The 27,979-nt window shown below is 40.0% G+C and overlaps 2 protein-coding genes across 12 annotated transcripts in view; both read left to right on the top strand.

The window, feature by feature from the left end:
• The first annotated feature begins 1,222 nt into the window (after positions 1-1,222).
• hmg20a (high mobility group 20A) lies at positions 1,223-11,426 on the top strand. 8 transcript variants are annotated; one of them, XM_061773476.1, is made up of 11 exons: positions 1,223-1,328; positions 1,529-1,573; positions 2,412-3,894; positions 3,979-4,055; positions 4,368-4,577; positions 4,962-5,094; positions 6,763-6,800; positions 8,006-8,081; positions 9,172-9,387; positions 10,184-10,316; positions 11,022-11,426. In XM_061773476.1, exons 3-11 carry the CDS (start codon positions 3,882-3,884, stop codon positions 11,023-11,025), a joined length of 900 nt encoding a protein of 299 aa, XP_061629460.1. In that variant the 5' UTR covers positions 1,223-1,328; positions 1,529-1,573; positions 2,412-3,881; the 3' UTR covers positions 11,026-11,426. The 8 variants fall into 8 exon arrangements, with proteins under 8 accessions (XP_061629460.1, XP_061629465.1, XP_061629467.1 ...); XM_061773481.1 differs by lacking the exon at positions 2,412-3,894; XM_061773483.1 differs by lacking the exon at positions 2,412-3,894 and having other exon boundaries at positions 4,371-4,577.
• Positions 11,427-17,487: 6,061 nt separating this feature from the next.
• Positions 17,488-27,979, top strand: part of peak1 (pseudopodium-enriched atypical kinase 1) — a 67,338-nt gene continuing 56,846 nt past the window's right edge. For 3 of the 4 annotated variants that reach the window (XM_061773484.1, XM_061773487.1, XM_061773488.1), the window contains exon 1: positions 17,488-17,839. The gene's annotated coding sequence lies outside the window, so the exon portion shown is untranslated. Of the gene's footprint in view, positions 17,840-27,828; positions 27,863-27,979 lie in introns of all 4 variants that reach the window. The other variant, XM_061773486.1, reaches the window with a different exon arrangement.

The following is a 27,979-nucleotide window of genomic DNA, read 5'->3' on the forward strand; positions in this document are numbered from 1 at the left end:
TTTTTGGGGGGGGGGGGGCATTATGGATCCTGCGTGACATAACCAGGGAAAAAAATAATTCAAGCAATTCTGTTGATGCTGGCGCTTAAACAGTAGTTTTTACTGTATGTGTGTGCCACCTGCTTTATTGATCCCAGAGGGAACTTCGGGACCCAGGAGAATTCTGCAACCAGCATAGCATGTGATTGGAGGTAGCGTAACATAGTGGATAAGGTTATAAGAGACAGTCAGTCGCTTTTCCCCGCAGGCCAGCTGGGATGTGAAGACTGTCCGAGCCCAGAGACGACTGAACTGAACCCAACTTGTGTGCAGTGGTGCTGAAGGACAAGAATGAACAAAGGAATAGGAATGAATGAATGGTCCAAACCAGGCCAGACACGTTTCTTACTTCAACTGATGGGCCTTCCAAGTCAACCAATCAGCAACACATGGTGTTTATCTCGAGCATCATAAGTTGACAAATGATTGTTGCAAACTAAAAAAGAACACACAGCTCAACTGTCTACCAATCTGTCATCTATCAATCTACCACTTATCCATCAACATCCATCTCCCCATCTATCATCTGTCAATCGACCTGTATGTCCATCGACGCATCCATCCATCTATAATACACATTGCAATTCAGGATTCTTCTCAGCCTTCCAAACCAGCAGAACCAGATGACAGGTTTTATAGCTGATTATATTGACTTCTTCCACTGACCCTCAACAGACAAACAGAGGTAATTTCACACTATAAAACACCATAATGTGTGGTATTTTTCTCCACTGACAGCAGCCGCTAAGTGCAAAACAAGATATTCAAACTCATTTGTATCACTAAGAAAAAAACTTTCTCGCCACTCAAAGCAAACATGCGAGCGGCTAACGGCCGAGTGGAGCAAGCGGAGGTCAGGCCTTGGGGGAATGTTGAGAGGTTTTCTTGTAAGAGCAAAAAGCATTCAACCACCTGCAAATGTAATGTCACACCATTAATAAAAACAGCTCAAGTACTTAAGAGAATCAAAGTGGAAAGGAAAAAGTGGACATTAGAGGACAATCTACAAAAACATGAGGCATCTGTCAGTCAGTATGTCCATAGAATATGTATATCTAGGACATGAAATGAAATGTCTGTCTAGAATAGATTGAACAAGTTCACGCAGTGTGATGTAATATATAAATCCGCCGTTAGAAGGCAGTGCATTTCTGATGTAATATATAAATCCGCCGTTAGATGGCAGCGACAACCAGCGTTACATTTAGTCAGTCGGTTCGACGAAGAAGAGATGCCAGCAGCAGAGCGTGTCTAGAAAGTCATAATCTAGATCAGATATTCCGCAGGGGGTAAATATTTGGTCTGCATTTGTATTTTGGTTCCCAATCCTAATCTGTGCAAATGTATCGTTTGTTTTGCTAACCGCACTTAAGTGTTACTAATATGGCAAGATGTAAAATAGTAACGCGGCTGTAGTTTACATGGAAGAGATGGCTGACCCATCTACAGTCATGATTCTTTGACAGTCGTTCCTGTATTGTTTTGATAGGAAAACCCATTTGCTGCTGTTCGACTCCCATCCACATTTTCTAAGGTTAGTTTCGGATTTAATTATGTGATTTTTGCTTCTTTGTTTGTTAGATTTTGTTTCACGAGACATAGCGTGGGGCGCACGATGACAAAAGTGGAATGTTTGACGGTCGGCTCTTTTCTAAAACAATGCTAACAGCACCGCTAGCTTGTTGGCTAGCAGCTCGATGAGTCCGAGGCGACCGTCTTTACAGTTGTCAACATTTCATAGAACTTTTGGCCTTCAAAGATTTTGCAATGTCATGTAAATGTCAAACTATGTTGTGGATTTTTAGTGCTGTTGCGTGCTAATATTTCGTGAAACACGGATGTTCGCTAACGTAACCAAAGCAAGTATAGCAGCTGTCACGTCAACACAGGTTAATTAAACGTATATTTGCCACTGCAGTTATTGCGGGCTGTTGAAATAAATACACATTGACTTATGTTACATTCCTAATCATTAAAATCCACAACATCGGCGAAATAGCCCACTCTTTTTGTGCTTTTACTGACTGATTGCCTAACTGGCATAATATTATGTGCTACGTTTAAGTTGAACCCTTTATGGAAACCCCAGTCCTATGTGCGTTTTTGGAAAATCCAGTCCTATGTGGACAAAGTGACATCAATCATCCTGGATAAGCAAAAAAATAATAAAAATTGTGCATTTTGGGATTCCAACCAGAAGAGGGTAGTGCAGCATAATACAGCATATCGCATACGAAGAGAGTCAGAAAGGTTCCAGAACAGTCAAAAAAGCTGAATGTAGAACTATGAACTGTCAGCTTTCCCCTTCAGTGTGGGCCAGATGACCACCCAGTAAGTGTACAATGAGTGTCTGCTCTGTTTGCTTCATTCAGTGTGCAAGAAAAGGTGAGAGTTGTAACAGGATGACTAATGGCTGCTTCACCATGACAACGTGCCTGCTCACAACACCTTGAGCATCCAACAGTTCCTGACCGAGAAGAACATCACCATGTTTGGAGCAACCTTCCTAACTACCTGCGATTTATTTATTTATTTGCTCTTCCCCCCCCAAGCTCAAGGGGGTCACCAGAGGGACCCGTTTTGAAAATGTGTACAGCAGATTTGCCAAGATGGCCCTGACAACAGAGCTGCGAAGAATCCTGGAAGAATCCATAAAAGTGCATAGAAGCATGGCAGAGAAGGCTAGGAAAGTGGGTTAGACTGCGTGAAGGGATTATTTCAAAAGTAAAAATTTGTAGTTTGGATTGAAAATATCTTTTGTGACAGCAATGCTGGAACCTTTATGACACATCTCGTAGATAGTAGTGATGGACGAGTGCAGATACCAGTTATCTGTATCAGACCGATACCGGCCTTATTTCAAGGCATTACATACTGGTGAAGGCTGCCGATACCAGCCACCGATACTTAAGGCAAGAAAATATTATGTGGAGTAAGTCCTCCTTGCCAGTTGTTGGCGCTACACTGCGGTGGTTTGACACATCAGTGAATCATACGTCATAAAGTGAGTCAGCGTTCACAATTATGTGTATTGTGTTAATTGAAAGTTTATATATTAAAAGTACTAGTGGTACCGGTACTCTGTAGCAGTATCGGTGAGTACTTGAGTGAATACTCATACTGGTATCTGTCTGGAAAAAAGTGGCATCGAACATTCCTACTTACTAGATGGTTCATTTCAGAAATTTGGTATGACACACTATGCTCTATATGAATAAAATACATATCCAAAAAAAAAGTAGTATAGAAAACACTGACATTCTTCCCCTTTAATTTTTTTCAACATGCTAAAACCGATCAATCCTTCATTGCATGTCAAGATACGTGAAGCAATTCCCTCAGGCCGTAGTTTGGACACCGCTGTGTTAAATTAATGTGAATATAATGACCTATAAATAGAGTAAGTCTTGACTTTCATTCAGGCATCATGAAAAAATGTTGGGAGAGGAACCCTTACTGGACTTCCCCCACCCAAAAGGAATATTTGTAGAGAATTGTCTCATTCCTCTTGACTTTATTTCCCACAGTGTTTATTGGCTGGGGGCAGAAATGCTGTCCAGGATGTTGACACTCACTTCCTGTGCAAGTGACGTGGACGGTTCAAAGTTTAAAAGGATGTCGGATTGTTACTGTCTGCGGAGCTTAGTCTGTGCCCACACAAGTACTCAATAATATTTGTACTATATAATTCAGAAGTTGATTTTCTTTTTTTTTTCTGAAGATGGGAAATGTGGCTGGCTTGAAGGAGTTTGCTTGTAATCGCCCTTTTATCAGGATGAAAAATAAATGTCAAAGTTTGGCTTATCTGGGTCCCCCAGATGGTGCAGGCTTTACTGTGACAAATGTTTCCAGATGGTAAACTCGTCTCCTATTGTCCATTGGTTGAAAAAAAGTCATGATTGTGGTCACTGTTATAGAAAGTCTATTCTTTGTTTACAGATTTCAAAAATATGGATGAGCAGCAATCGTCTCCTGCAGCCAATTCGGAGAACGCTAGCCAGAGAAATGGAGATGAGGTACGAGCTGAACCTGAACAATGGAAAGTGTGTACACAGCTCCAAATGTTGTCTGCTGAAACACAAAAGTGTTTGTTTGTGGGATGGAAACCACTCACTAGGGCTGGGCACTGTTAAGAACGTCAGGATTCGATTCAATTTCAAGTTTGTAGGTTGCAATATGATTAGATTCAATATTGATTTCAAGTTCTACCTTTTGAAGGTCCACGGTTCATGTTTTTCATTGGTCAATGATGATGTAAAATGTCATGTCAACTTTCCATCTTGTGAGTGAGTCGTTCTTACTTGATGTTTTTCCTGGTATCGTCTTAGAAGACGAGACGTGCCAACTGGACCAAAGGCAGGAAGCGGAAGAAGCCCATGAAGGACAGGAACGCGCCCAAAGCACCGCTAACGGGCTATGTTCGCTTCATGAACGACAGGCGCGAGCAGCTGAGGGCCGAACGTCCGGACGTGCCCTTTCCGGAAATCACCAGGATGCTGGGCAACGAGTGGAGCAAGCTCCCCCCTGAGGAGAAACAGGTAGGTCACAGCAAAGCAAAAAATCACACTGACTGAGCTCAAGACATGAGAATGTGTTTACATACTGTCAAGGGCAGGCCATTAAAGCCAATTTTAAAGTATCTGGAAAAGGCCCAATTAAAAAAGGAATCCCTTAATTATGACATCATATAAAGGAGACAAGCATCAAAAATGTCATTCATTTTGTAAGATGAATGTGTTTATCAGATGTATATTTTTAAATTAAGTATTTTAAGTACCGAGTATACAGCCTTGTTTTTTGGGGGGGAGTTTGTACTTTACTTTTTTGTTTTTGTTTTTTTTAAACTTGTGTGTCAAGCATTCTGTTGTGTCAAGCATTCGCCACATTTCACTTGAACCCTTTGTGTGCATGTGTGTGCGCAGCAATACTTGGATGAGGCGGACCGTGACAAGGAGCGCTACATGCGGGAGCTGGAGAAGTACCAGAAGACGGAGGCATACAAGCATTTCACCAGGAAGGTCCAAGAGAAGCAGAAGGGCAAGCGACATAGAGGCGGTGAGAGTTCGACTAATTTGTTGTTTTTCTTTGTCCCTGCTGGCTCCTGAATTGAAGGTACTTGTGAAAACTCTTCTCAGGACAAAATTGACAGTGGGAAAGTGTCAAATAAAGTAATAAATAAATACTGGTACTAAATCCCAGAGTGGATTTCAATGGCCATGTGACTAGCTTGTTGACCCAGTATATTTTTAAAATAGATTTGTGTGACCTTTCCTCCACACACAAACTGCACTTAAAACTTCAAATGCTCTGGCCAGCGGGAAGACTTCCCAACACTTTTTTTTAGTGTATGCATGAAGACAGAAAACTTTTTTCTTAGAGCTTGTCTTTTTTTTCCCCCTGAGAGGTCAGTCAGTGAACATTTTTATACAAGATGTTGCATGAAGAAAGCGATTACATTTAACATTTTTCTTAGATCAGAAAATTCACAAGCTTTTGCAATACAGTGGAATCTCCAAAGTGGAGCGCAATTCATTCTCTGATGCTAGTTGACTTTCAGGTTCTTACGACAATGACATCATCAGTCGCCGTCAAATTGACTATCATCACCTTAGCGTCGACGACAAAAAATCTGATGTCGTTCAGCCCCTAGTACCAGCCTCCCCCCAAAAAAACAACAACACATTTTTATAATGTGTTTTTAATAAGAAAAGTAGCACTCTAATATTGTATGTATATAAAAAAAAAAAATCCAACAATGGCAATTAAATAGAATGCAGAGAATTAAACTCTTTTTGCCACTAGCTAAATGGACTGTCTCGAGGAAAAGTTATGTAGTTGTTTTATATAGAAGAGTCATTCTCTTTGTTTTACGTTGATATTGACTTTAAACTTCGTGTCGGGAGTGGCAATAAACAGCTTTAAGGCCCTTTTTTTGTAAGAATTTTTCACTCCCAAACTGATGCTTTTTGTGAGGTGAGTTTACTGCCACCATACCACATTTGTATCTCGAATTTTTTCTCTCAACTCAAAGTAAAAAAATCTGCTGTACGACTGTTCGTATCGCGAAAAACTTGCAAATCAGGTCACTCGTAACTCATGGCACCACTGTATGTGGGAAATAACGTAAAGTGAATTAATTTGTAACCATCATCGAACATTTAACTATTCAGTACATTTTTAAAGTAGTATTTTAACATCGCTAACTGCCATACAAGTGTGAAGAGACAAACCACCGTAAAATGAAATAATACTGTGAAGCAAAACAGGACGCCTGATGGGCACATGGTTATGCTAATAGGAAGGCAAAAAAGCCAACGAAAAGCAAACATTTTTTTATTTCGTAATTTTACATTCAAGTGGGAGTTTTGAGAGTAACTTGTAATGATGCCTCATTTGAAAATGAATTTCTTCAGGTTTCTGACTGGCTAAAATGGCCTGACGCTAAGTGGTCATTGCGCCACCTGTTGCTGTGCCATGCACTTGAATTTTTGGTTTACCGCTCGGACACAAAGGAGCATTTGGTCCAACCGATCCGTCCCTCGATTTGTAACTCTCGAATGAACAGTTTGCAGCATTAGAGCAGTGGACGGACTGTTTTGTGTGACTTCTGCTCGCCGGGTCAAGAGCGAAAGCTGGCTCCCACTGACGGAAAGATGACTCATCTGCTGTCCTCTTTCTTCATTTCTCTCTTTTTTTTTTTTTCTTCTTTTCCTTCCTCACCAGATGTCGGGAACCAGGCGGCCAACGAGGCTCTGCACGAGGTCAGTGCCTCGTTCCTGGGCTGTCAACACATCAATATTACATGGAGTTGATTGAAATGGCACTTGTGGTTCCTGCTTTGACCACACACACCACATACAGTATACATAAACAGTAACAAATAGGAGGATGTATAGTTGGATACAATGTAGTTATCTATGAGTGTACCTTTCTAGTTAAACAAAATAACATAGCACAAAAACTAAGGAAATTTGTGTTTGGTACATTTTCTCTGTTGTATTTTCTTGGAAGTAAATCTTACACTGTTGGAAAGTGGCCTTTTTATTTCCCCACATTTATAGGGAACATGCAATGGGGGGTGAGCAACAGAGCTGCGTATGTGGGTTGCACCCATGATAAATTCGCCAAATCTTGTCTGCCAGTGCCAAAGTTTATTTGGCTGTTGCCATTGACCCTTGTTGTGAGCTTCTGGTACCCTCAGCATGAGCATGGGCCATGCTACAGTGATCAGAATGTGTCTGCTCCAGGGATCGGCATGCCACATTTGACTGAACTGGATTGGGCCCGTGCGATAGCGAAACGTCAAGTCACGTCTGCAAAACCTTGTTGCCGTATTGTTTGGAGTGAGCCCTCGCACCATCTCCAAACTGATTGCTGCCCCAATAGGGGGATGGCTTTTTGGTGGAGGCAGTGTGATAGTTTGGGGCGGCATCCCCCTCACTGGAGGCATTCTGAATGCAGAAATATCACGATGAGATTCTGCAACCAGTGGCAATCCCTTATCTCCATCATCTGGCACCAAACTCTATCCTTCAAAATGACAACGTTCGGCCCCACAGAACAAGGTTTAACAGAGACAGAGGAAATAGCCTGACTTCAGCCACATTGAGCACTTGTGGGATCAGCTCGGGCGTGCTCTTCGTGACAGAGTGACCAAAACAACTGCTTTGGCTGACTTGTTACAAATGCTGGTTGAAGAATGGGACGTTCTCCAAGGGCAGTGTGTGACCAGGCTGGTGACCAGCTTGAGGAGGTGCCAGGCTGTTGTGTCTGTTGATGGTTCTTCCACATCTTATTAAGGCTCTTGAATATATAAAATTAGCCCTAACCCTAGACCTAATCCACCAAACACCAAACAAGAGTCAATGGAAACGTTGAGTACCAGAGATAATTACCTCCTCTCGAATGCTTTGATAGTTTTCTGTCATTGTTTTCATTCACACTGTGTGTCTCCATTGCTCACCAGAAAGATGCAGAGGGGAAGGACAGAACCGTGTTTGACATCCCCATCTTCACAGAGGAGTTCCTCAACCACAGCAAAGGTGAGGGAGTACAGTGCTTGCCCACTATATCGCAGTTCATCCTTCGTGCCCCTGCTATTTCGCAGATTTTTTTTAAGCGGTAATTTTTCTACAGGTTTTTATAGTATACTTACTCTAATGACCTCACATGTGGGAAAGGAGAGCCAACAGTAAAACACAATAAGAGAAACTGTTTTTGCTTCTCTCCCGATGCAGCTAATAGTCCATTTTGCCTTTTAAAAAAATTCCTGTATACCTAACATTTATGGTTGGGTCTAAATGCCAAAAGGTTAGTTTAATCACTCATACAGTTTGTGTAAATTGATAGTACGCATATTTGTTTGCCCATATTGATGTCTTGTCAGTTTGTGCCAGTGTGTTATTTAGGCGCGTATGCTGGTTAATACTATTGATGAGCTTCATGTGAATGTGGTTTGTGTTGAATAATTTATTTTTACATAGTTGTTTTCAGGCGGCGCGGTGAGCGACTGGTTAGAGCGTCTCCCTCACAGTTCTGAAATCCGGGGTTCAATCCCCGACCCCGCCTGTGTGGAGTTTGCATGTTCTCCCCGTGCCTGCATGGGTTTTCTCCGGGCACTCCGGTTTCCTCCCAAAAACATGCATTAATTGGACACTCTAAATTGCCCGTAGGTGTGAATGTGAGTGCGAATGGTTGTTTGTTTGTATGTGCCTTGCGATTGGCTGGCAACCAGTTCAGAGTGTAGCTCGCCTCCTGCCCGATGATAGCTGGGATAGGCTCCAGCAAGCCTGCGACCCTAGTGAGGAGAAGCGGCTCAGAAAATTGATGGATGGATGGATGGTTGTTTTCATACATGTATCTTGGGTTCATGATTGTGTACATGCTAGATTCATGGTGTTGATTCTTTGCAGATTTTATTTATTTATTTTCCCCTTTATGTTGTTACAGACCACAATAAATAATCAGTTTTCAATAAGTTTAAATGTGAAAGCGTGTGGAGGAGTAAACACTAATATGGTCTCTTCTGAAGAGACCTGGGCAAAAAAATACAAGGCCACGGAGGTAGCTTGCTCTTCTGATGTCTGTCACACTTCTCCTGTCATTCATATTTTTTTTCTTCTTCTTCTGTAGCTCGCGAGGCCGAGATGCGGCAGCTGCGCAAGACCAACATGGAGTACGAGGAGCGTAACGCCGCGCTCCAAAAGCATGTGGAGAGCATGCGCTGCGCTGTGGAGCGCCTGGAGGGCGACGTTATGCAAGAGAGGGGGCGCAACAGCCTACTCCATCAGCACCTGGACACACTGCGACAGGCGCTCGCCTCCAGCTTCTCCTCTGTGCCTCTGCCAGGTAACAACCATGCTGACACACAAAAGCCCTTTTATTGGATCTCTCAAAGATTATACTGACCAATTATCCTGTGGTATGGGGTGTGTTGAGAGTAATTTTTTTATTTTTATTATTATTTTTTTCCCTCACTGATCTGCTCAAAGAGCAGAATGCATGCAGATTTCTTTTCCTTGCCATGGGTAGGGTCTCTCACCTATGAAAAATCGGTTGAGTTAAAAATCATTATGACACCACTTATTGTATCGACCAGTACTCACAACAATGGAAAATACTTAGTCCATATTGTTTGTCATATATTTTGCACAGCTAAGCTCCAACATCCATCAAGTGTAACGATCGGTCAGAAGCAACTTGGTGTGGAGTTCCTCAGGAAAGTGTTTTAGATCAGATAGTTTTCTATAAAGGTTCAACCGTCCTCGTCCTCTGTCGGTTTCCTGCACTGCTCCTACTGCAGTTGGCGTCGTTTCCCATGGGCGTGGAGGCGAAAGATTGATTGGGGGTGTCCGCTGAACAAAAAGGCGTTTTATTGAAAGCAGTGCCAAGTGTTTACTTGCACATTTGCCTTTTTACTTTATTATTATTTTATTTTTTTTAAGCAACCGCTCAGTGCCACTGATGACGCCAGTGAACAAGTTGAGGCAGCACTTGATGTTGCTCAGAACAAGAACTTCTACAGCCAGTGACCTTGATGTTTCTGTGCCTGTTTTTTTTAACTCTTCTTCACTGGCCTGGTTTGAATCTGAACATCTTTAAAAGTCTCCAGTTACATAAATTATTACTGTCATCATTTCAACAGGCAGCGGAGAGATGCCCACCCTTGACTCCATCGACTCATACATGAAGAAGCTGCACAGCATCATCATGAGCAACCCGCCGGAACACGACAGCCTCATCAACACTGTGAGAGACCTGGTCAACCGTTTGGACAGGTAGGAGTTCATTATTGGGCCAACCCTGGTAGTTAAAAAATACATAATAAGAATAATAAAATCCACCACTCTAAAGTTGAAAAAACGAACAAAAAGCAAGTGTCCACTCAATATCATGACACAGCCGGAGATTGTGCTATAACACCTCAACGTGAGGCCATTTTAGCCAGTGAGAAGGTGGAAGAAAGTCATTTTGTGAAAAGACAATAATAACAATGGTAAATGGAAAAAAAATGGGGATGTTACTCTTGAATATAAAACGTCAATTGTATAATGTTAACGTGAGCATCAAATGTATCCATTTATTTGTTAGTTATAAGGCTACTTCCTGTTCCACAGAAAGTGATGTGACATGTCACAAATGGACGGATTTCGAGACAGATTCTGTTTCGTTTCATTCATCATAGAAAATGCTAAATAAATAAAAACGTTATCTGGATCAGCACTACAATTGAATTCAAAGGAAATGAAAATAACCCAAGTGAAAAAAAAAGAAATACAGAAAGAATTCTATAATATATATATATATATATATATATAATTATTTATTAACTCCAAACACTGTTAATGGATGGCCAAAATGCATTTGTATCCCATTGAACAAGTCAAAATAAAGTACATATATTAAATGTTCATGTGGACCTGGGCTTTGTGCATTAAATGTAAAAAATTTAAATGTGTCAATGGACTTTTGTTTCATCTCAGATAATTGCTGCACGGCCGAGTGGGAGAGAAGCACGTCAGCATTGAACCTTACAGCCAAGCTCTCCCAAAAATGAACATTTAATACTCTGCGAAGGTGATGATGATGTAACGCCACATATTTATTTCTCCTTTTTTAATATTCATTTTCCAAGGTGTTATTTCATGGATCTAGCCAGAGTTTTGTCACTTGTCAGTGAAACACTCAAATGTTGTGAAACAATAACCAACATCCAACAAATGTGTCCCCAGAGGGGAACGTGTGTTTGTATTCTTAAAAAAAAAAAAAAGTAATAATACTTAGTGGTTTATATTTTGTAATGCTCTGTTGAAGAATGTGCCATTTATTTTCTGTATGTGTGTTTGTACAAAAAAAGTGGTTGTGTTTTCAATAAACGTAAGAAAGAGCCGATGTGTACTACTCACTTATTAGAAAGTCCTCACTAAATTCATTCATGACGAAACAAACCTATAACAGCAAAACCACTTGAAAAATAAGTTCAGATGGGTTTCGGCTATTATTGTTTGTTTTTAACTGGACATTATGTGGCTTCCTGTTTTCATTCAACACTGCCATTTTCCCCCGCTCCTTTCCCTCCTTCCACATTGCCAGCTGAGACTTCCCGTCTGCAAAAGCCACACGTGTCAAAACTGTTGTACCCGACAATGTCCCACACAGATGCCAGTCAGCCTGTATGCTCTGAATACAACCACCAAAGAGACTTGATGTAAAAAATAAAAAAACAAAACAGCTAATTAAAATATTAATTTGATGTCAATATAATAATGAAATTTAAGTTCTTATGTAACAAAATAAAGTAATTGTTTAAAACAAATACACTGCAAAATACAACTCCTAATACCTGTATATTGCTTGATTAATACTATTGAGAATTGTTACCTTTTGTAAAGACAAAAATTGGATTGAGCTCTTGTATTCGTTTGTGCCCGTGTCACCCAGGAGACCACCACCATCTTATTAGTATTGTTAGCTGTTTAACTTCTTGGCTTCTGACATAAACATGGCGGCTCGTGCAGTAAGCTGGCACCTAAGCTCATTTGTTTAATGGGCTTTGCTGCAGCCTTATTTGCTTTCATGTTGCTGCCTGAACTTGAATACATCATGAAAAAAAAAAATGTTCCCAGGGGGGAAAAAAAAAGGTCACACCTCTGAGGTTGAACACAATGGTAAACATTGGATTTGTTTAAATTTAGAATCTTTTTACTTCACGAAGGACGTAATGGAAATACAAATGTTCATCATAAAAGCCTTATTAACTAATAACTACAGGCAATGTTTTCGGTAACATTTTATTATTCTTGTTATACATTTGTAAAAAGAAGTTGTCTATTGTGTAACAAAGCAAAATGCAACTACTCACCCTTTGATCATGTGTGCCTGGCATATAGGGAAGTAATTCATCGCACTTTTTATTTTTCATTCATGTTTAAAAGGTTAATTATATGATAAAATAAAACTGCATGCTTTGCTCATGCTGCATGCTTTGCTCATGTGATGTCATCCTGGCATACAGTTTTTAACTGTCATTCAAATGTTAAAATAATTTAACCACTAATAATAAACAAGGAAACTACTAACTCTTTGATCACGCGTGATGGAAGCCTGGCGTATCGGAAAATTAAAGTCATCGAAAGTCATGTCGCAGTTTTTAACTGTCATACAAGTATACAAATAAGTTAGCTATAAACTAAAACAAAGCTACTCGCTCTTTGATCATTTGACATAGGTGTGACGTGTAGGCAAGTTGAAGGCAAGTCCAAGTCATGCGTCCCACTTTTTCAAATGTTCAACTACAAGTGTCAAAAGCAGTTTCCAAGAAGCTTCAGAACGATAGCTGTCACCAATAACTGATGAAAAATGTGCTTCATGGTGTGTGCCTAGGAGGCCAGTCTCCTCACATTAAGACAAAACATAACTGTCGTCGCAATTTGCATTCCTTTTTTTTTTTTTATCAACACTGTCGCTTTAGCCATGTTGTACTGAGCAGCCAGGACAGAGACGCATTGTATTCCGTTTCCTGTTCTGTGTTGTTGACTGTTTTAATTGGCAGAATTGGTCAAGTCCAATCAGTGACCTCATGATGTCGCTCATCCATCCCGCCTGATCTTTTCTGTCCGCCCAAAATGAATGTTGCCCTTTCTCCGCCTGCATTCTTGGCTGCCGTCCTTTACACTGGGGCGGAGGCCCGGAGAAAGGCAAGCTGAGGGTACGTGATTCAGAGAGAGCGTCGCGGATGAGTCGGGACGCTATGTCGCGTCCTCAGCGGGCTCGTTTTCCCAGTGATACGCCATCCACTCCCAAAATGGAAGCGCCGTTGGTTCGCCAAATGACCACATGTGCTGACTGGCACCATTGAATATTTATGAAAGGGTCTTTTAACCATCCAAGCTGAACATTGATTGACTTTCACAAATGTTTTGTAATTGCAACTTCTGTGTCCCGGCCTATTTAATCAATAAAGTACTCAAAAGTGAAGGGGAGGAGGGAATAACCCACTGCGACTGAGCTCTGCCGACCCATTTAAAAATCCATAATTTAGAATTAAAGTAAACTGGGACTGAGCCCTGCTTTGAATAACAAGAAATACCCTGCAAGCAACTACTGTTTGCATTCAGGGCAAGTCAGGGAGTGCCCTACTCGGGCAAGCAGGAGATGCTGTGGTTACTATACATATTTTGTTTAATACAGAGTAACGAGTCAAATTCAAAAGTGATGTGTATCGATAAATGCGTCTCATAATTCTCAAAGTTTTGTGTCTGTCTGACCAGTTTTGACCAGTTCCTGCCGCCTCTCCCTGTCCTTTCTCTGCTGTTTGGTGCAAAGAATCCTCTGCCGAAGTTGCAAAGAAAACTGTCTAATGAGATTGACATTCTTTCCACTTGATGGTACAAATGATAGTGCCCACAAATTCTGCTTAGAAGCAAAGAGGCCACGTTAACATCTGAGGTGACCAAGAAACCGGATCAGGAATCGGAGTAGTTTTGATGACGTATGTCGAGGGTTGCAAAATTTCTGGAATTTTCAAAGTTGGGAACTTTCATGGCAATTCAGACATTTCTGCGAATACAGTGGCCCCCTACATGTTCGCGGATCAGCATTCCCGAATTCACTGATGAATGGACTGTCTGCGGTATGTTAGCAAGTGCTTGAAATACTAGTGTTTGGGGATCGTAGTTTGTGGTGTATTTAATGTCTACAATCACTTTGAGGTGAGTATAAATTATTGGCGGATATTCACAGTCGGGGCTCGGTCCCTATGCCCCACGAGTAGCAGGGGTCCAAATCCAATTTAGAATGTTTTTATAATTCGCCAACTTTACTGACATTTACCTGAAAGTTTCAGGAAATTTACCAGAAATTTTACATCCCTTTGAAACATTACATATGTTACTGCATCTACTTGCTAGTTAAAATATTTCAGTTGTGAAGTTTCAAATGACCTCCTTTTTTTTTACTTTAACACAACCGTGTAAATTTTAAATCAATTAACAAATATAACATCGACATTCCTTTTTTTATTTACATTTTTTTTTTTTTTAAATACACTAAATCTTACCATTCTCCATGACTATGACCATGCTTGACAGCCAGTCATAAAAGCACAAAAATGCCTCTCAAGTCTTTGAGCTTGTTCCCGCTTTGCTTCCATCATTAGGGCCGGGGGCCTTTTTTTTTTTTTTTAAGCTGTGAGTCACTTGAAAGTTGATCATTACACAGCTGACTTCCTGCCAGCACTGACTCATGTTGCCAGACTCGCTCACATCTTTTGGAGCGACCCGCACCTGCATTGTGTATTTGTATTTGGCCGCAACTGCGCATTTTGCTGATTAGAAGGACATTTCAAGTGTATGCCCTGCTTTGTTTTTGGCCTTTCTGGCTTCGGCGGACATTAGCATCTCTTTGGGGCGGCCTTCAGAGCAACTCGAGTTTTCAGCCTGCTAAAAATATTTGGCCCATGTTGGAATTTGTAATTTGTGTAAAACACAAGTGCTGTAAATTGTAGATAGTGGTGGCTTGTGATACAAGTGACCTAACTTACAAGTTTTTCAAGATACGAACTGTCGTTAAGCAGATTGTTTTGCTTTGACTTGCGAGTCGTTTCTATTCATTTCAATGGGAAAAATTATCTGAGATACTTTTTTTTGGTTACGAGTGTAGTCAAGGAACAAATTAAACTAGTATTTCAAGGCACCGCTGTATATATAAAAAGTAATGATAATAATCAGATAATGCTTAATCTTTCAAAAATGTAAGATAATTAAATCCATAATACAATTTCCAATATAAATATGACAACCACTACAAATAATTAAATCTAATAAAATTACATTAAATAATCTGACAAATGTTCATCAAATAGGGGTCCATAACAGTCTGTCGCTTCTATGCTATTTTATCAAGCTCTCCATGTTAAAATTAGTCATTTAATAAAATAAGAGTTATAGAAAACCAAAGCAAATACAATTTTATTATTTTTTAAAAATCTGAAAATGTTATCTTGTATATTCGATGATTATTACTCTTTTCTTTTTGTTTTTTTACATTTCCCCATTAGCTCAGGATCATTTAAACATTATGAAGGATTACTTGGGTAAAAAATCTAATACAAAAAAAAAAGTTAAAAAGAAAAAAGTTGTTGGAACGTTGCCACACCAAAGTCAGAATATTCAGTCTTTTCTGGAAATATCATTAAAACATGCATTTGACAAGAATTATCAATCTTCTGTTGTGCGAGAGGAGCAGAGCAGAGAGGAGGAGGAGGAAATAATGATTGGAATTTGCTTACAAAAAACCAAACCTTGAGTCATTCCCACGTCAAGCGCTGGCTATAAGCCCCGCCTCCTTTTTCCTCCTCCAACTGTGCTGCCTTCAGGTTCGACACGTTTTTTTTAAGACTACCCCAAGAATTATGTTTTTTACTGTTATTCACACACACACCCCCAAAAAAGTGATTGGAAATGAATGGAATGGACCTTAACCACAATTTTCCTGTTATTTCCCACATCACCTTAAGGTGCTTTCCCCTTTAGTGCCCATCATCCTATAATTTTAGAAAGACAACGTTTGAATTAGAACAACAGATTCTAACCGAACGATTCTGCACTCCCGCCACACTGCTACCTATTATTATTATGTCTGTATGTCTAAGAAGTGTTGTAAAACTCCGCCTCTTCCTCACTCCGTGGGAGCTGTCTGGCATTATGTCACCTCAAGATTAAAGGTGTGGATGTTGTTTTTAGATGATAACGAGTAAAATAGTTAGGTTACATTTTGGATAAGACTGTTTTGTTAAAAATTGATCGCTTAAATGGGTGCTGATTCATTTCTGCCTATTACACTGCTTAGTCAGCTCATCGTTTTATCTGTTGCATCACTCATGGCTCTTAGACATTTGAAAAAGTGTTTGTGAAGATGTAAGAACATTTGTTTGCTTTTGTTAAGTATTAAAGGCTATTTGTCTGGTAGTGGGGTTGGCGTGAGGGCAGACTTTGAAGTGCACGTCTGGTGGCAGTGACGTGTGTACCATTTTAATCGACGACATTGTGAAAAATTTGCTTTTTTGTAGCTGCTGTGTTAGCGCAGATTAGTGTTAGCTAACAGTGTTACCTGCTTTAGTTTCTGATAATAATGTTAGACTAAATTGTGTATGTGTGCCTAGAAACACATCAAAATGCTTACTTTTTCCTGATTGTTCCACGTGCCCCCCTCCCTTCTCATGCAATGGACTATTCCGTCCTCTGTCTGCATATGTGCAGACTAGATTCAGGGAATGGGTAGAAAAACAAACTTGTTGGCGTTTTGTGAGGATACGGTGTCTTGGCATTATATATGAACACAAAGCGTGGGGCAACACATGTTGACAGATCATACTTTCTTTATCTCTGCGAAAAGTGACATATTGCTGCAGCTTACTACTTTAGTTGTGAAGATATCTATAGGTCTGTGTTAAACTGCCCCAGGTGGCCAAGGTGCACAGTCAAAACGAATTATGCACAAACTGTTTAATTCTTTTTACATTGAATGATATTACTCTGTTTTTAGAAAGTATCATATGTACAATTTTCCTTATTATTGAAAAACATTTTTCAAAAAAATTGTGTTGTGGCGGAACGGATTAATGGCATTTCCATTCATTTCAATGAGGAAAGATGATTTGAGATTCGACTGCTTTTAACGTGGTCACGGATCCAATTAGTCTTATCTCAATGCACCTGTTAAAAAGTACACGAGGTCTTGTAAAATGCCAATGTCGATTTTTACGTCAGTGGCTGAAGTGCATTCTGGGTATTTATTTTTTTTTTTCCATTTATGTATTGATTGATTGGTTTGGCTAATGTTTTTTTATGGTGATACTGCTCATATGTAACATTGTTTTTGCGGGGAGGGGGGCGGGGAATACACACACACACACACACACACACACACACACACGCACACACACAAAGTAAAAGTCATTTGTTTACTATAGAAGACTGCCGTCCACGCAGTTTGACGTACGGAACCGTGAGTTGCGCGTTCACGCGGCTCTCTATGGCCAGCCCAGGATCCCGGTGCGCGCGCTCCCGCGTCGGACTGGTTGAGGGGGGGCGGCGATGCAACGGCAGTTGTCGAAGCCACGCAGAAGAGGCACCGAGAGTGAGAGAGACAGAAGCAGAGGATCCGTGGACGAAAAAGAAAAAAGCCCACTCGCGTTAGTGGCACCGGCCGAGCTCTTCGCACTCGGATTGTGGCGACAAATCAACTCCTTCCAATGCGGGTATTTTGCGTGACGAGAGCCGCTAAGCGTCGAGGAAGAGAGGTAAGAAAAAGTTAGCTTAAAAAAAAAGGAAGAAAGCTACAAGTCGCTTCGCCTCTTCCCCGGCTTCTAACTTCCACTTTTCAGAAGGGGGCAGTGCGATTATATGTCCACATTCCTGGCGTGGACTAAAAAAAGGGTTCAGGATACGTGCCGTTTCCACTCCACGGTCTCCCCGCGCAAGAGGTCCAATATACAGGCTGGCTCGTGTTTTTGTTTTTCGTGTGGACATAAAGTTGTACTCAAGCCGAATTGAGCACAAGTTCAGAGCTTAGGCTTGCAACGCGCTGAAGGTGTCCAAGCCGAGGTCCTGGGGCTTCCAGGGTTCTTTGAGAGGGCACCGAGGGGGGTCCTCGGCTGTCAGCATTTGTCTTAGTTTTGTTTCAAACAATTTGTTCCCTCGCAGCCAGTTGAAATTATAGAATCAGGATGAATATTTCCTTAATTAGTTTCTTGGGGCCGATACCGGCCTGATTTGAAGGTATCGGTTACTGCTGAAGGCTGCTGATAGCAACCACTGATATTTAAGGCAAAACAACCCCCCCCCCCCAAATCTGACATTGAGTAAGTCCTCCTTGACAGTAGTTGCCGGTACACTGCAGCGGTTTGAAACAGCGAATTACCTTGTGAGTAAGAAATAAAGTATGTTCACAATTATCTGTTATTGTATTAATTTCAATTTTATGTATCCAAAGTACTAGTAGTTTGGGTTACTCTGTATCAGTGAGTACTCAAGAGTGAATACTCATTCTGGTATTTTTCTGAAATATACATGACACATCTAAATCTCTTATCTACATCAATAGCAAATATGGATCAGATTCACAGGTGATTACAAGTTTGTACAGACATGAAATGAGGGAGGATTAGATTATGGCCACAATAATGTATATAATATAAACTCAGAATGCTAATTTTTACACGAAATAGGTATAAAGTGTGCACAAAAAAAAAAGAAACAACCTCTCATTTGTGCCACGGCATACAGTAAATATAACACACCCACTCTACACACCCATCTGCAAATGGCAGGTTTTTGTGATATACAAAAATGAGACCAAGAGAAATAATTTCAAACCTTTTTTTCACCATTGATGTGACCTCTATGTACAACTCAATTAAAAAGGCATCTTCTAATATTTTTGCGAGGGGAAGTAAAAATAAACTGAGATATGGGGGCACAGGCGTGCACACCCTCTTATTACTGGGGATGTAGCTGTGTTTAGAATTGATCAATCACATTTAAACTCATGTTAAATGGAGGTCAACACAAACCTGCCACAATTTCAAATGCCTCTGGTTAATGCCAAATAAAGTTCAGATGTTCTAGTAGTCATTTTTTTCCTTTCTAGCAGAAGCCTGAAGGTTTCGTGCTAACAGTGACTATTTCAAACTGTGGACAATTTCCTCCACCTTGTCCTGTCCCAGTTCCAGCTGAAGAAAACCAAACCCAAAGCATGATGCTGCCACCACCATTCTTCACTGTAGGTAAGGTATTCTTTTGGTCATAAGCAGTGTTGTGTTTGTGCCAAACATACCTTTTGGAATTTTGGCAGAAAAGGTCAACCTTGGTTTCATCACATCATTTAATAAAAAAAAAAAAAAAATCTGAAACACTGTTTTTCTTCCGCTGGAACCTGGGGCCTTGGACAATGTGGACGGAATAATGAGTAGTTCCAAATAAAATTCAGTGTCAGCACAAAACCTTCAAAAAATGTCAGGAAATGGCTACTAGAACATCAGAAATATATTTGGGGTTAATCCGAGGCACTTTAAATGGGGGGAGGTGCGTGCTGCTGACGACCATTTAACGTGAGTTGAATGAGATTGGTTAGTTCTGAACACAGCCACATCACATGTATATTGCAGTTTCTAATAGAGGTGGGCTGCATGTCTCTGTTTTAGATTTTAACCCAGCATTGTTCTCAAATTGGACCTGTTTGGCAGAGATTGTTGGAACATGCTAAATTGGGTTTGCTAAATTTGATTTATCTCTGATTTAGACAAAAAGCAACATCAGTAACGTAAAATGGAGTCTTTCGTGTTCAAGATTAATCAAATACAGATAGAACTACTTGTGACACGACTGTTTCTGATCCAGGAAGCATTGTTCAAATTTGTATGAACATATCAAATTAGATTTTTCATATTAAATAAAATCTAAATTGGATCTAGATGGTAGGTGGCTTGACTTTAAATCTTATGAACTTGCATACACGTAGCACATTTTGTTTAAACTGGATGTAATTTGGCAGAAATGTAAGTGTCTAAATATGTCAAAACTGAATTAAACTTGGTTTGGCATGATAGTTTCTGACCCAGAACCTTTATGTTCAAATAGGATGAGTTGTGTGGGAGATAATGAGCGTATGAACAAATTAGATTTTTATTTTTTTGTTGTCTTTAAATCTGGATGGAAGTTATGACTTTGACAGAATCTGACCATGCGTGCACATGGCAAGTTTCATTGAAATCAAATAAGACTTGTGTATCACAAGTAACTAAGCAATATAAAACTGGAAATTTTCTTGTTAAATCTGGATCAGATCTGGAAGAAACGTGGTTTGCGCATAAAAATGTATGTTTGTGTAGACATGACCTCAGTGCATAATGTGTTTGGGGAAGTGAATCATTTTCAGTGTCTCGTGACGTTTGCAGTGGCTTTCTAAATCTCTGTTCATTGGAAACAGACAGTGGCCTCATGAAATATGACATGTTTGTGCATTCACATGTGGCTGCAGTTGTTCTTACTCAGTTTTTGATTCCCACTCCAAGCTGACAGTGTCAACAAAGGCACAGGCATCTGGCAGTGTTACCTCTTCACCTACGTAAAGAGGACCAAGAGGTGGACGTGTTGTTGACATTTCAAACCCTCTTCTGCAAATAATGTGAAGTAAACACTTTTTGGATTGTTTTCCTGGATTGTTGCAATGTGAACATGACCGACATTCCTAGCGGCGAGCGCTTGCCAGACTGTACTCAGCGGTGATCTTTGAGTTTTATTTGATTTGTGGCGTCTTTGAGTGACAGCAATGCATTTGCGGCATGCATTTTGTCTAAATGGTTTCAGCATTTCATGACTTGATATGTGTGGCTCACTTGGCTCTGCCACATGTTTGCTCTACACCTTCTTATTTGCCTGCCATCGACCCTCAGCTGCATTATCATTCAAATGCTGTTGCAATAGTTACATAAGGAGACATGAGAAATGACATTTATTACCTTCTTAATTACAGAATGTGCTGCTTGCACTGGGAAGCTCTACGAATGTGGAATATCAAAAGCGTAAACAAAGCATATTAGCTTCACTTTCACTCTCGCAACCTCAGACTCAGGAAGAAGTGTCAGTAACTGTTAATCGAATTTTACTACTCTATTAGGATAGGTTAGTGATAGACTATGGCAAGTACAAATTCAGGTTATGTCGCAGCCCGAGGAACGCGACACTGTCATAAACCAGGGACCCGGTGTACAAATGACTACTTGTTGGGGAAATGACTGGCATACAGTGACATTACATCTTTTGATGGCTTAATATACAAGATGACACTGACAATAATTTAGTGACATAAACAGTCAATAATTACTTGTTTGACAAAGTGGTTTTGTTTGTGTCACCTCTGAAACAAATCTTTGAGGCAAGTGTCATGTGATGCCACAACCCCTGACCTCTCCCCCCGTTGCCCTGAGGGACTAAGCCTGGGAACAGGTGTGACCCAAAGGTGAAACGGTGCATAGTCACACACTCACACACTACACAAAAAAGACAGTAGTGTTACTCGCTCATCTCTTTACTTTCTTTGTCTTAACAGAACTACAATCCCATCAGTAGTCCATGCATCCATCCATTTTCTGTACCGCTTCTCCTCACTAGGGTCGCGGGCGTGCTGGAGCCTATCCCAGCTATCTTTGGGCGAGGGGGGGGGGGTTATATAAACAACCATTCGCACTCACATTCACAACTGGGGGCAATTCAGAATCTTCACTCAACCTACCACGCATGTTTTTGGGATGTGGAGGAAACCGGAGTGCCTGGAGAAAACCCACACAGGCACGCGGAGAACATGCAAACTCCACACAGGCGGGGCCGGGATTTGAACCCCGGTCCTCAGAACTGTGAGGCAGATGTGCTAACCAGTCGGTCACCCTTCCACCGTGGCGCCCCCATCAGAAGTCGTATCAGAAAATAAAGTATTCACGGGAGTTAAGTGGGAAAAGTAATTTCCAAAAATTTGTTGCAGTGAACCCCGCTATTTCACACTTTGCGGTCGTGCTATATCGCGAATTAAAAAAAAATTTGTGCTTGTCTTTTATACTGTTAATACATAATTTTGTGTCATCCATTGCTGTTGCACTCCCAATGTATGTCTTTAAATGTGTTAGTATTGGTTTAAGTGTTTTTAAAAACCTTAAAAAGATTCAGTGCTGTAAATGCTAAGAACACATGCCTAGGGTGTATTTAAATAGGGTATTTCTATCTTGTGGATTTTACTTATTGCGGGCGTGGTCTGGAACGTAACCCCAGTGATGGAGGGGGGGGGGATTACTGTACTTGGAATTTAACCAGTGTCACAAAATGTTATTTTTTCAACTCTAGAGGTTCCTTTTTTAAAGAGACACCATTGCTTTGTGGATAGACCCTTATTGCCTAATGAAAGTCTATTGCAGTGCACCTCCAGATGCGTATTTTAGTCTCTGATATTCTTGGTCAGATGTGGAGCAGTAAACAGTTCATATTTATCCTAATATGGGTCTCACACAGTTGTCCCTGTGCACATGAATAAAAGATTAGAGCAGAGCTGAGCGGTAAGAAAAACTAACTAATTGTTTGCCTGAAATTGCTCTTAAATCATGTTTGTTGAAAATTATTTACAAGGTTTGTAATTTGAGTCGTTTAAAAGTTCAAGTGGCGTGTGCCCCCAGTGTTACATCATTTGTATTTTACACTAAAAAGGAATTTGTGTTATAAACCCCCTTTAAAAAATAAAAAAAAACTTACCTCACTGTTAGTGAACACCCTGCCAAAAAACAGGTGTTGGCAGGGGCGTGTCATATCTACCTATTCATGCCCCTTCGTTATTTTGTTGGAGCCTGGTGGCATTGTGTTGCCTCAAGATTGAAAGTCTGGGTGTTAGACGATAGAGTGAAAATAGTTTGTGTGCACATTTGAGTAAACCTGTGCCGTTAAAAATTGAAAGTGTAATGCTTCGTTTCAGAAGGAAGTGTGTCAGCCACAACGATAAGTTTGAGTGCAGATTAATATCCACACTTTGTAGTGTAGTTTTTTATTTTAAGTTTTTTTATTGCATCACTCATGGCTCTTAGACCTTTGAAGTATTAAAACCCTTTTGTGTTGTTCTGGGGTCGGAGCCAGTGCACTTTATTGTGCACAGTTGGCTGCGGCAACGTGTCTGTACCATTTTAATTAACAGCTTAATAAATTTGCATATTTTTTTTTTTTTTTTTTTTTTTTTTAGAAAATTAGCAGTTGAACATGATTTTGGCCTGGTGTTGTGTTGTTGGTGCACAACAGTATATAATCAGAATCAGAATCATCTTTATTTGCCAAGTATGTCCAAAACACACAAAGAATTTGTCTCCGGTAGTTGGAGCCGCTCTAGTACAACAGACAGTCAATTTACAGAACACTTTGGAGACATAAAGACTGACAAAAAACAACAACAAACAACAATTGTGCAAAAAGATGCAGAGTCCTCAGTTCGAATGGCTAATAACGCAATAGTCCGGTGCAATGACCATTGTGCAAAGGGCACTGAGACTTCGAGGAGTGTATGCGGTTTAAAGTGACGAGTACTGCGATAATCTGGGACAATGGTTGTGCAAATGTTACAGATACTCCTCAATCAGTGTGCAAATGGAGCAGATGCTACTCTGGCATGAGTGGCCACTATATGCAAATCGTGCAGCAATATACGGTACAAGCATAAGAATGTCTGAGAATAAGTGGTATAGAAAATGGATTGATTGTACGCCTTGGTGGCGGTCGGCTTGATTTTGGTTGGTACATGGAAAAGTAATTCATAATTAATTCATTAATAAACTCGTTTCCCACTGTCGACCACCCATGAAAACTAGTTGCATAACACCACATGCTGTGCTACAGTTTAGTGGCGTTTTATCCTGTCGCTCGGTGAGCGGCGGGCCTTATTATATAGTAAAAAATCTGTAGCAGAGGCAAGGCAACAGACACCTGTGTGTAAGGGAATTCCTTAGTGCCGGGATATTAGTATGATATTTTATTTTAAATGCCTACAATGTCTTTTTTTAGTGCAGGATATCTATCTCCACAGAGACACCAAAGATTACAATATTCAATGTTGAGGCTTTATTCTTATTTACATACTGTATATCATATTTGTATAACTAAATGATATATATGTATTTAACTTTAGGGTGAAAACTCCAGCCATAAAGAAAACACAATTTTTGCAAGTTCGGCTTCAAACAATCATGAAGTCAAACCGTAGTCAGCTATCCTGTTTTCAAGGTTTAGTCACATGACCTTTTTTGTTGTTGTTTTTTTTAAAAGTAATTCAACAGAATAATACGTGGAGGAATTACCATAGGTCTTCGTGTGTATGGCTCAACCTCCCATCGCTGACAATCGTGGTCCTCTTTAGGCAGCAACCTAGTTGACACACTAATTAACAGCACCTCTGCTGGTTGCCGCCAATTATTAGGCAGTACATTTTGCCTCAACTGCGTCAAGATTAACAAAACAAAATTACACACAATCATCACCATTGTACGATTAATGACCAATTGGCCATTATTAAAAATGTCCCAAAATATCTCATTTACAGTTATTACAAATCCACAATTTGAAAAGGTGAGTAAAATGTTCAGTACAAAAAAATTGAAGGAGAACTTGCTTGCTTGTTTAAAGGTGTGGCTTAAATAAAGTGTGACCAAAATTGTAAAGAAGAAATAAACAAACATACAGAATAAAGTATTAATTTTACTTTATCTACCGTATTTTCCGGACTATAAGTCGCTCTGGAGTATAAGTCGCACCAGCAAAAAAATGCATAATAAAGAAGGAAGAAACATATATAAGTCACACTGGAGTATAAATCGCATTTTTGAGGGGAAATTTATTTGATAAAATCCAACACCAAGAACATACATTTCATCTTGAAAGGCAATTTAAAATAAAAATAAAATAGAGAACAACAGGCTGAATAGGTGTACGGTATGCTAACGTAACACATTCAGCTAACGTTACATGACGCAAAAACAACGAACTGATAACGTGCCTGGTATGTTAACGTAACATATTAACAGTTATTCAGATAAAGATCTATAGGATAAAGAACATGCTAACAAGTTTACCAAACCATCAGTGTCACTCCAAATCACTAAATCCAATGAAATCTTCATCCTCGGTGTCACTTCTAAACAACTCCGCCAACTCCGGAGATAGACGATGCGCCGCTTCCTCTTCTACGTCGCTTTCGTCTGGCCTAGAGCGCCCTCTTGCGGTTGTCAGTGTTAAAATAACGTGAACTTATATAATAATGTGCTAATAATTTCACATATAAGTTGCTCCGGAGTATAAGTCGCACCCCCGTACAAACTATGAAAAAAACTGCGACTGGCTTTTAATTTTGGAGGTTTTCTACCAAAGCGAAAGCACAAAACTGAGCTTGCTTCTCAAGATGCTCCATGGAAATATACTTAGCCATTGTACCCACAGTAAATGAAAATTGTTTATTTCCCCCCCTATATTCTCATATATTCTTTAGAACATTGTAGTCTTGTTTCAGTTATCTCTCTTTAGTTCTGGTGCACCATTTCAATAGGCTGTGTTGCTAAGCTGTGCTGTGAGGGCAATTAGCTTTGATGATTTGACTTAAGTTTAAAAGCTGCTGGGCTGCTCGTCAGTCCCTTGTCAAATGTTTCCTTTCATCAAAGTGTGTGATTTAAAAGTGTGTCCTTCTCACAGGGCATGCAGAGTTAAGGTATTCGTTATGAGAACCTATAATGGCATTGGGATGAATAAAGGGCACCTGGCGTCATCATTGTCCTTTAGGATCTATAAAACAAAAGTGGATCCTCTGCCAGAGGCCTTTTGGATAACTGTGATTGTGGATGAATTTTCAGTCCTGTCCCCCCCCCCACACACACATTGCTTGTAAAAGGCAATTTAATGTTGTGTTAATGCCTCTTTGGGAAATGATTGATGGGGGTCATGGTAGACATTACATTGGCTCTTTTGGCAGTCGTGGCAAAGTTGAAATGATGATAAAATGGGACTAAGCAGATTGAATGATCTACCATATCTGAGTTTTTAATGACCTGATGGCAAAGTCCCCACGGCAGGAGACCATGTTATCAGCCATTGAATGGTGCCCGGTTCACTATTTCTGTTGGGGTTGGTTTGTGCCAATGAGTCGGCACAGTTTTTTTTTTTCAACCTTGTTAACTACGATGCTGATAAATAGGGCTTGGTGTCACCCTCTAAATCTAAATGACTTCCGAATCAGAATCGAATCGGTACTCCTTGTACCATAATTTCTTGTGTATAATGTGCATTTTCCCCCCCAAAAGATTGTCAAAAATCAATAGCATGCATTATACATAGGTACTGGGGAAAATGTAAAAAAAATTTCACATTTTATAAATGTATGCCGCCATCTATAGGTTATGAAAAAGTTGTACACTTTCATTCCAATATGCCACCACCTCCTAGAGGTTATGAGAAAGGTGTACACTTTCATTCCAATGTGCCACCGCCACCTAGAGGTTATGAAAAAGCTGTGTTGCCTACACTTTCATTCCAAGATGACAGTGGTACTTATGATTGCATACATGTACAGTTGTGCTCATAAGTTTACATACCCTGGCTGAATTTGTGAAATATTGTTTTTGTAAATATGACTGACTGAACAACAACCATCATTATTTCTTTATGGTTATGTTTTGTTTAATGATAATGCTTTTCTGAAATGCTTAACAGTTTAATTTGAATTCCATTAAAATAAAATTTTATTTGTTTTACCAGGCGTTTGTTTTCTTTAAAGAATTGTGCCCATCTTACAAATTCTGCCTGGGTAATCAAACACACAACTGTGTGTTTTCTCATTTACTAAATAAAAGTAGGGCTGTGAATTTCAAAATAAGAGCAAGTAAATAAAAAGAAAGTATGTGTTCAAATAAAGTGCCTAACTTCAGAATAGTTATTTGAAAAAAATAACAAAATACAGATAATAATTCATGTTTTGATCATATGGGTACAAGCAAAATCATGCATTGTAAATATGCATTATACATGGGTAGAAGGGTTTTTCAGAATTTTGAGGTCAACTTTGGGGGTGCGTATTATACATTGGTGCGCATTATACACGAGAAATTACGGTACTATTCCAAAATAACAGTCCAACAAATTAAAAATCCTATTTGATTATTTTAAAACTATTTATTGAACCGGAAACAAGAATACGCTGTCATATTTTGGCTGTCACTTCTCCCTCTGGAAAAGTTTTTCTTTTAGTTTAAAATGACTTATTTTAACCAGGATCCCTCGCCATAAAAGTGACCAAAGGTAGGTTGTTTTTGTGACTGTCGGTGTAATAAATCCTTTTTGCCTTAGACCAGCTCCAACCTTTCCAGCTAGCTGGTGGGTTACCTAGCCTGCTGGCTACCTTTTGTCAGCTTTTACTGTGTATTGGATGAAGCTTTGCCATTCATTCTGCCGTGGTCGCTGTCCACCTCGGCGATGGCTCCTGTTCAGCTTTGGTTGTTGTGCTGCCATGAATATCCATACAGTTGCTCTGGGCTAGGGTAATGGATGTGTACAGCTGCTGAGATCTCTGTGAAGAGCTTTTTTTTTTTTTTTAAGTCAATGTGGCGGGGCAGCATTGGCGCTCTTGTCAGATTATAGTAGTAATTTATGCTTTGATTTGTTGTGATTTGAATCCAAATATTCTGATTCGGCATTTTTTATTTTTTTTCTCCCCCCCCGATTCTAGTCACCACCCATTTGTGAAGAGCCCTACTGACAAGGTACTTTCTTTCTTCAAGAGGGATCGATACCTTGATAAGATAGCAGTGTTGAATGCCCCAGTGGTTGTACAATTCAGAATTCAACATCTCTGCGGAAAAGTATGCCGTTAAAGTTTA

This window comes from Phyllopteryx taeniolatus, chromosome 5 (genome assembly GCF_024500385.1).
Source record: "Phyllopteryx taeniolatus isolate TA_2022b chromosome 5, UOR_Ptae_1.2, whole genome shotgun sequence".
Lineage (NCBI taxonomy): Eukaryota > Metazoa > Chordata > Actinopteri > Syngnathiformes > Syngnathidae > Phyllopteryx > Phyllopteryx taeniolatus.

Excerpts from the sequence above, each read along its gene's own strand:
- hmg20a (XM_061773476.1), top strand. Across the intron at positions 4,578-4,961 it reads TCCCCCCTGAGGAGAAACAG|CAATACTTGGATGAGGCGGA; the intron begins GTAGGTCACAGC and ends GTGTGTGCGCAG. Across the intron at positions 5,095-6,762 it reads GGGCAAGCGACATAGAGGCG|ATGTCGGGAACCAGGCGGCC; the intron begins GTGAGAGTTCGA and ends CTTCCTCACCAG.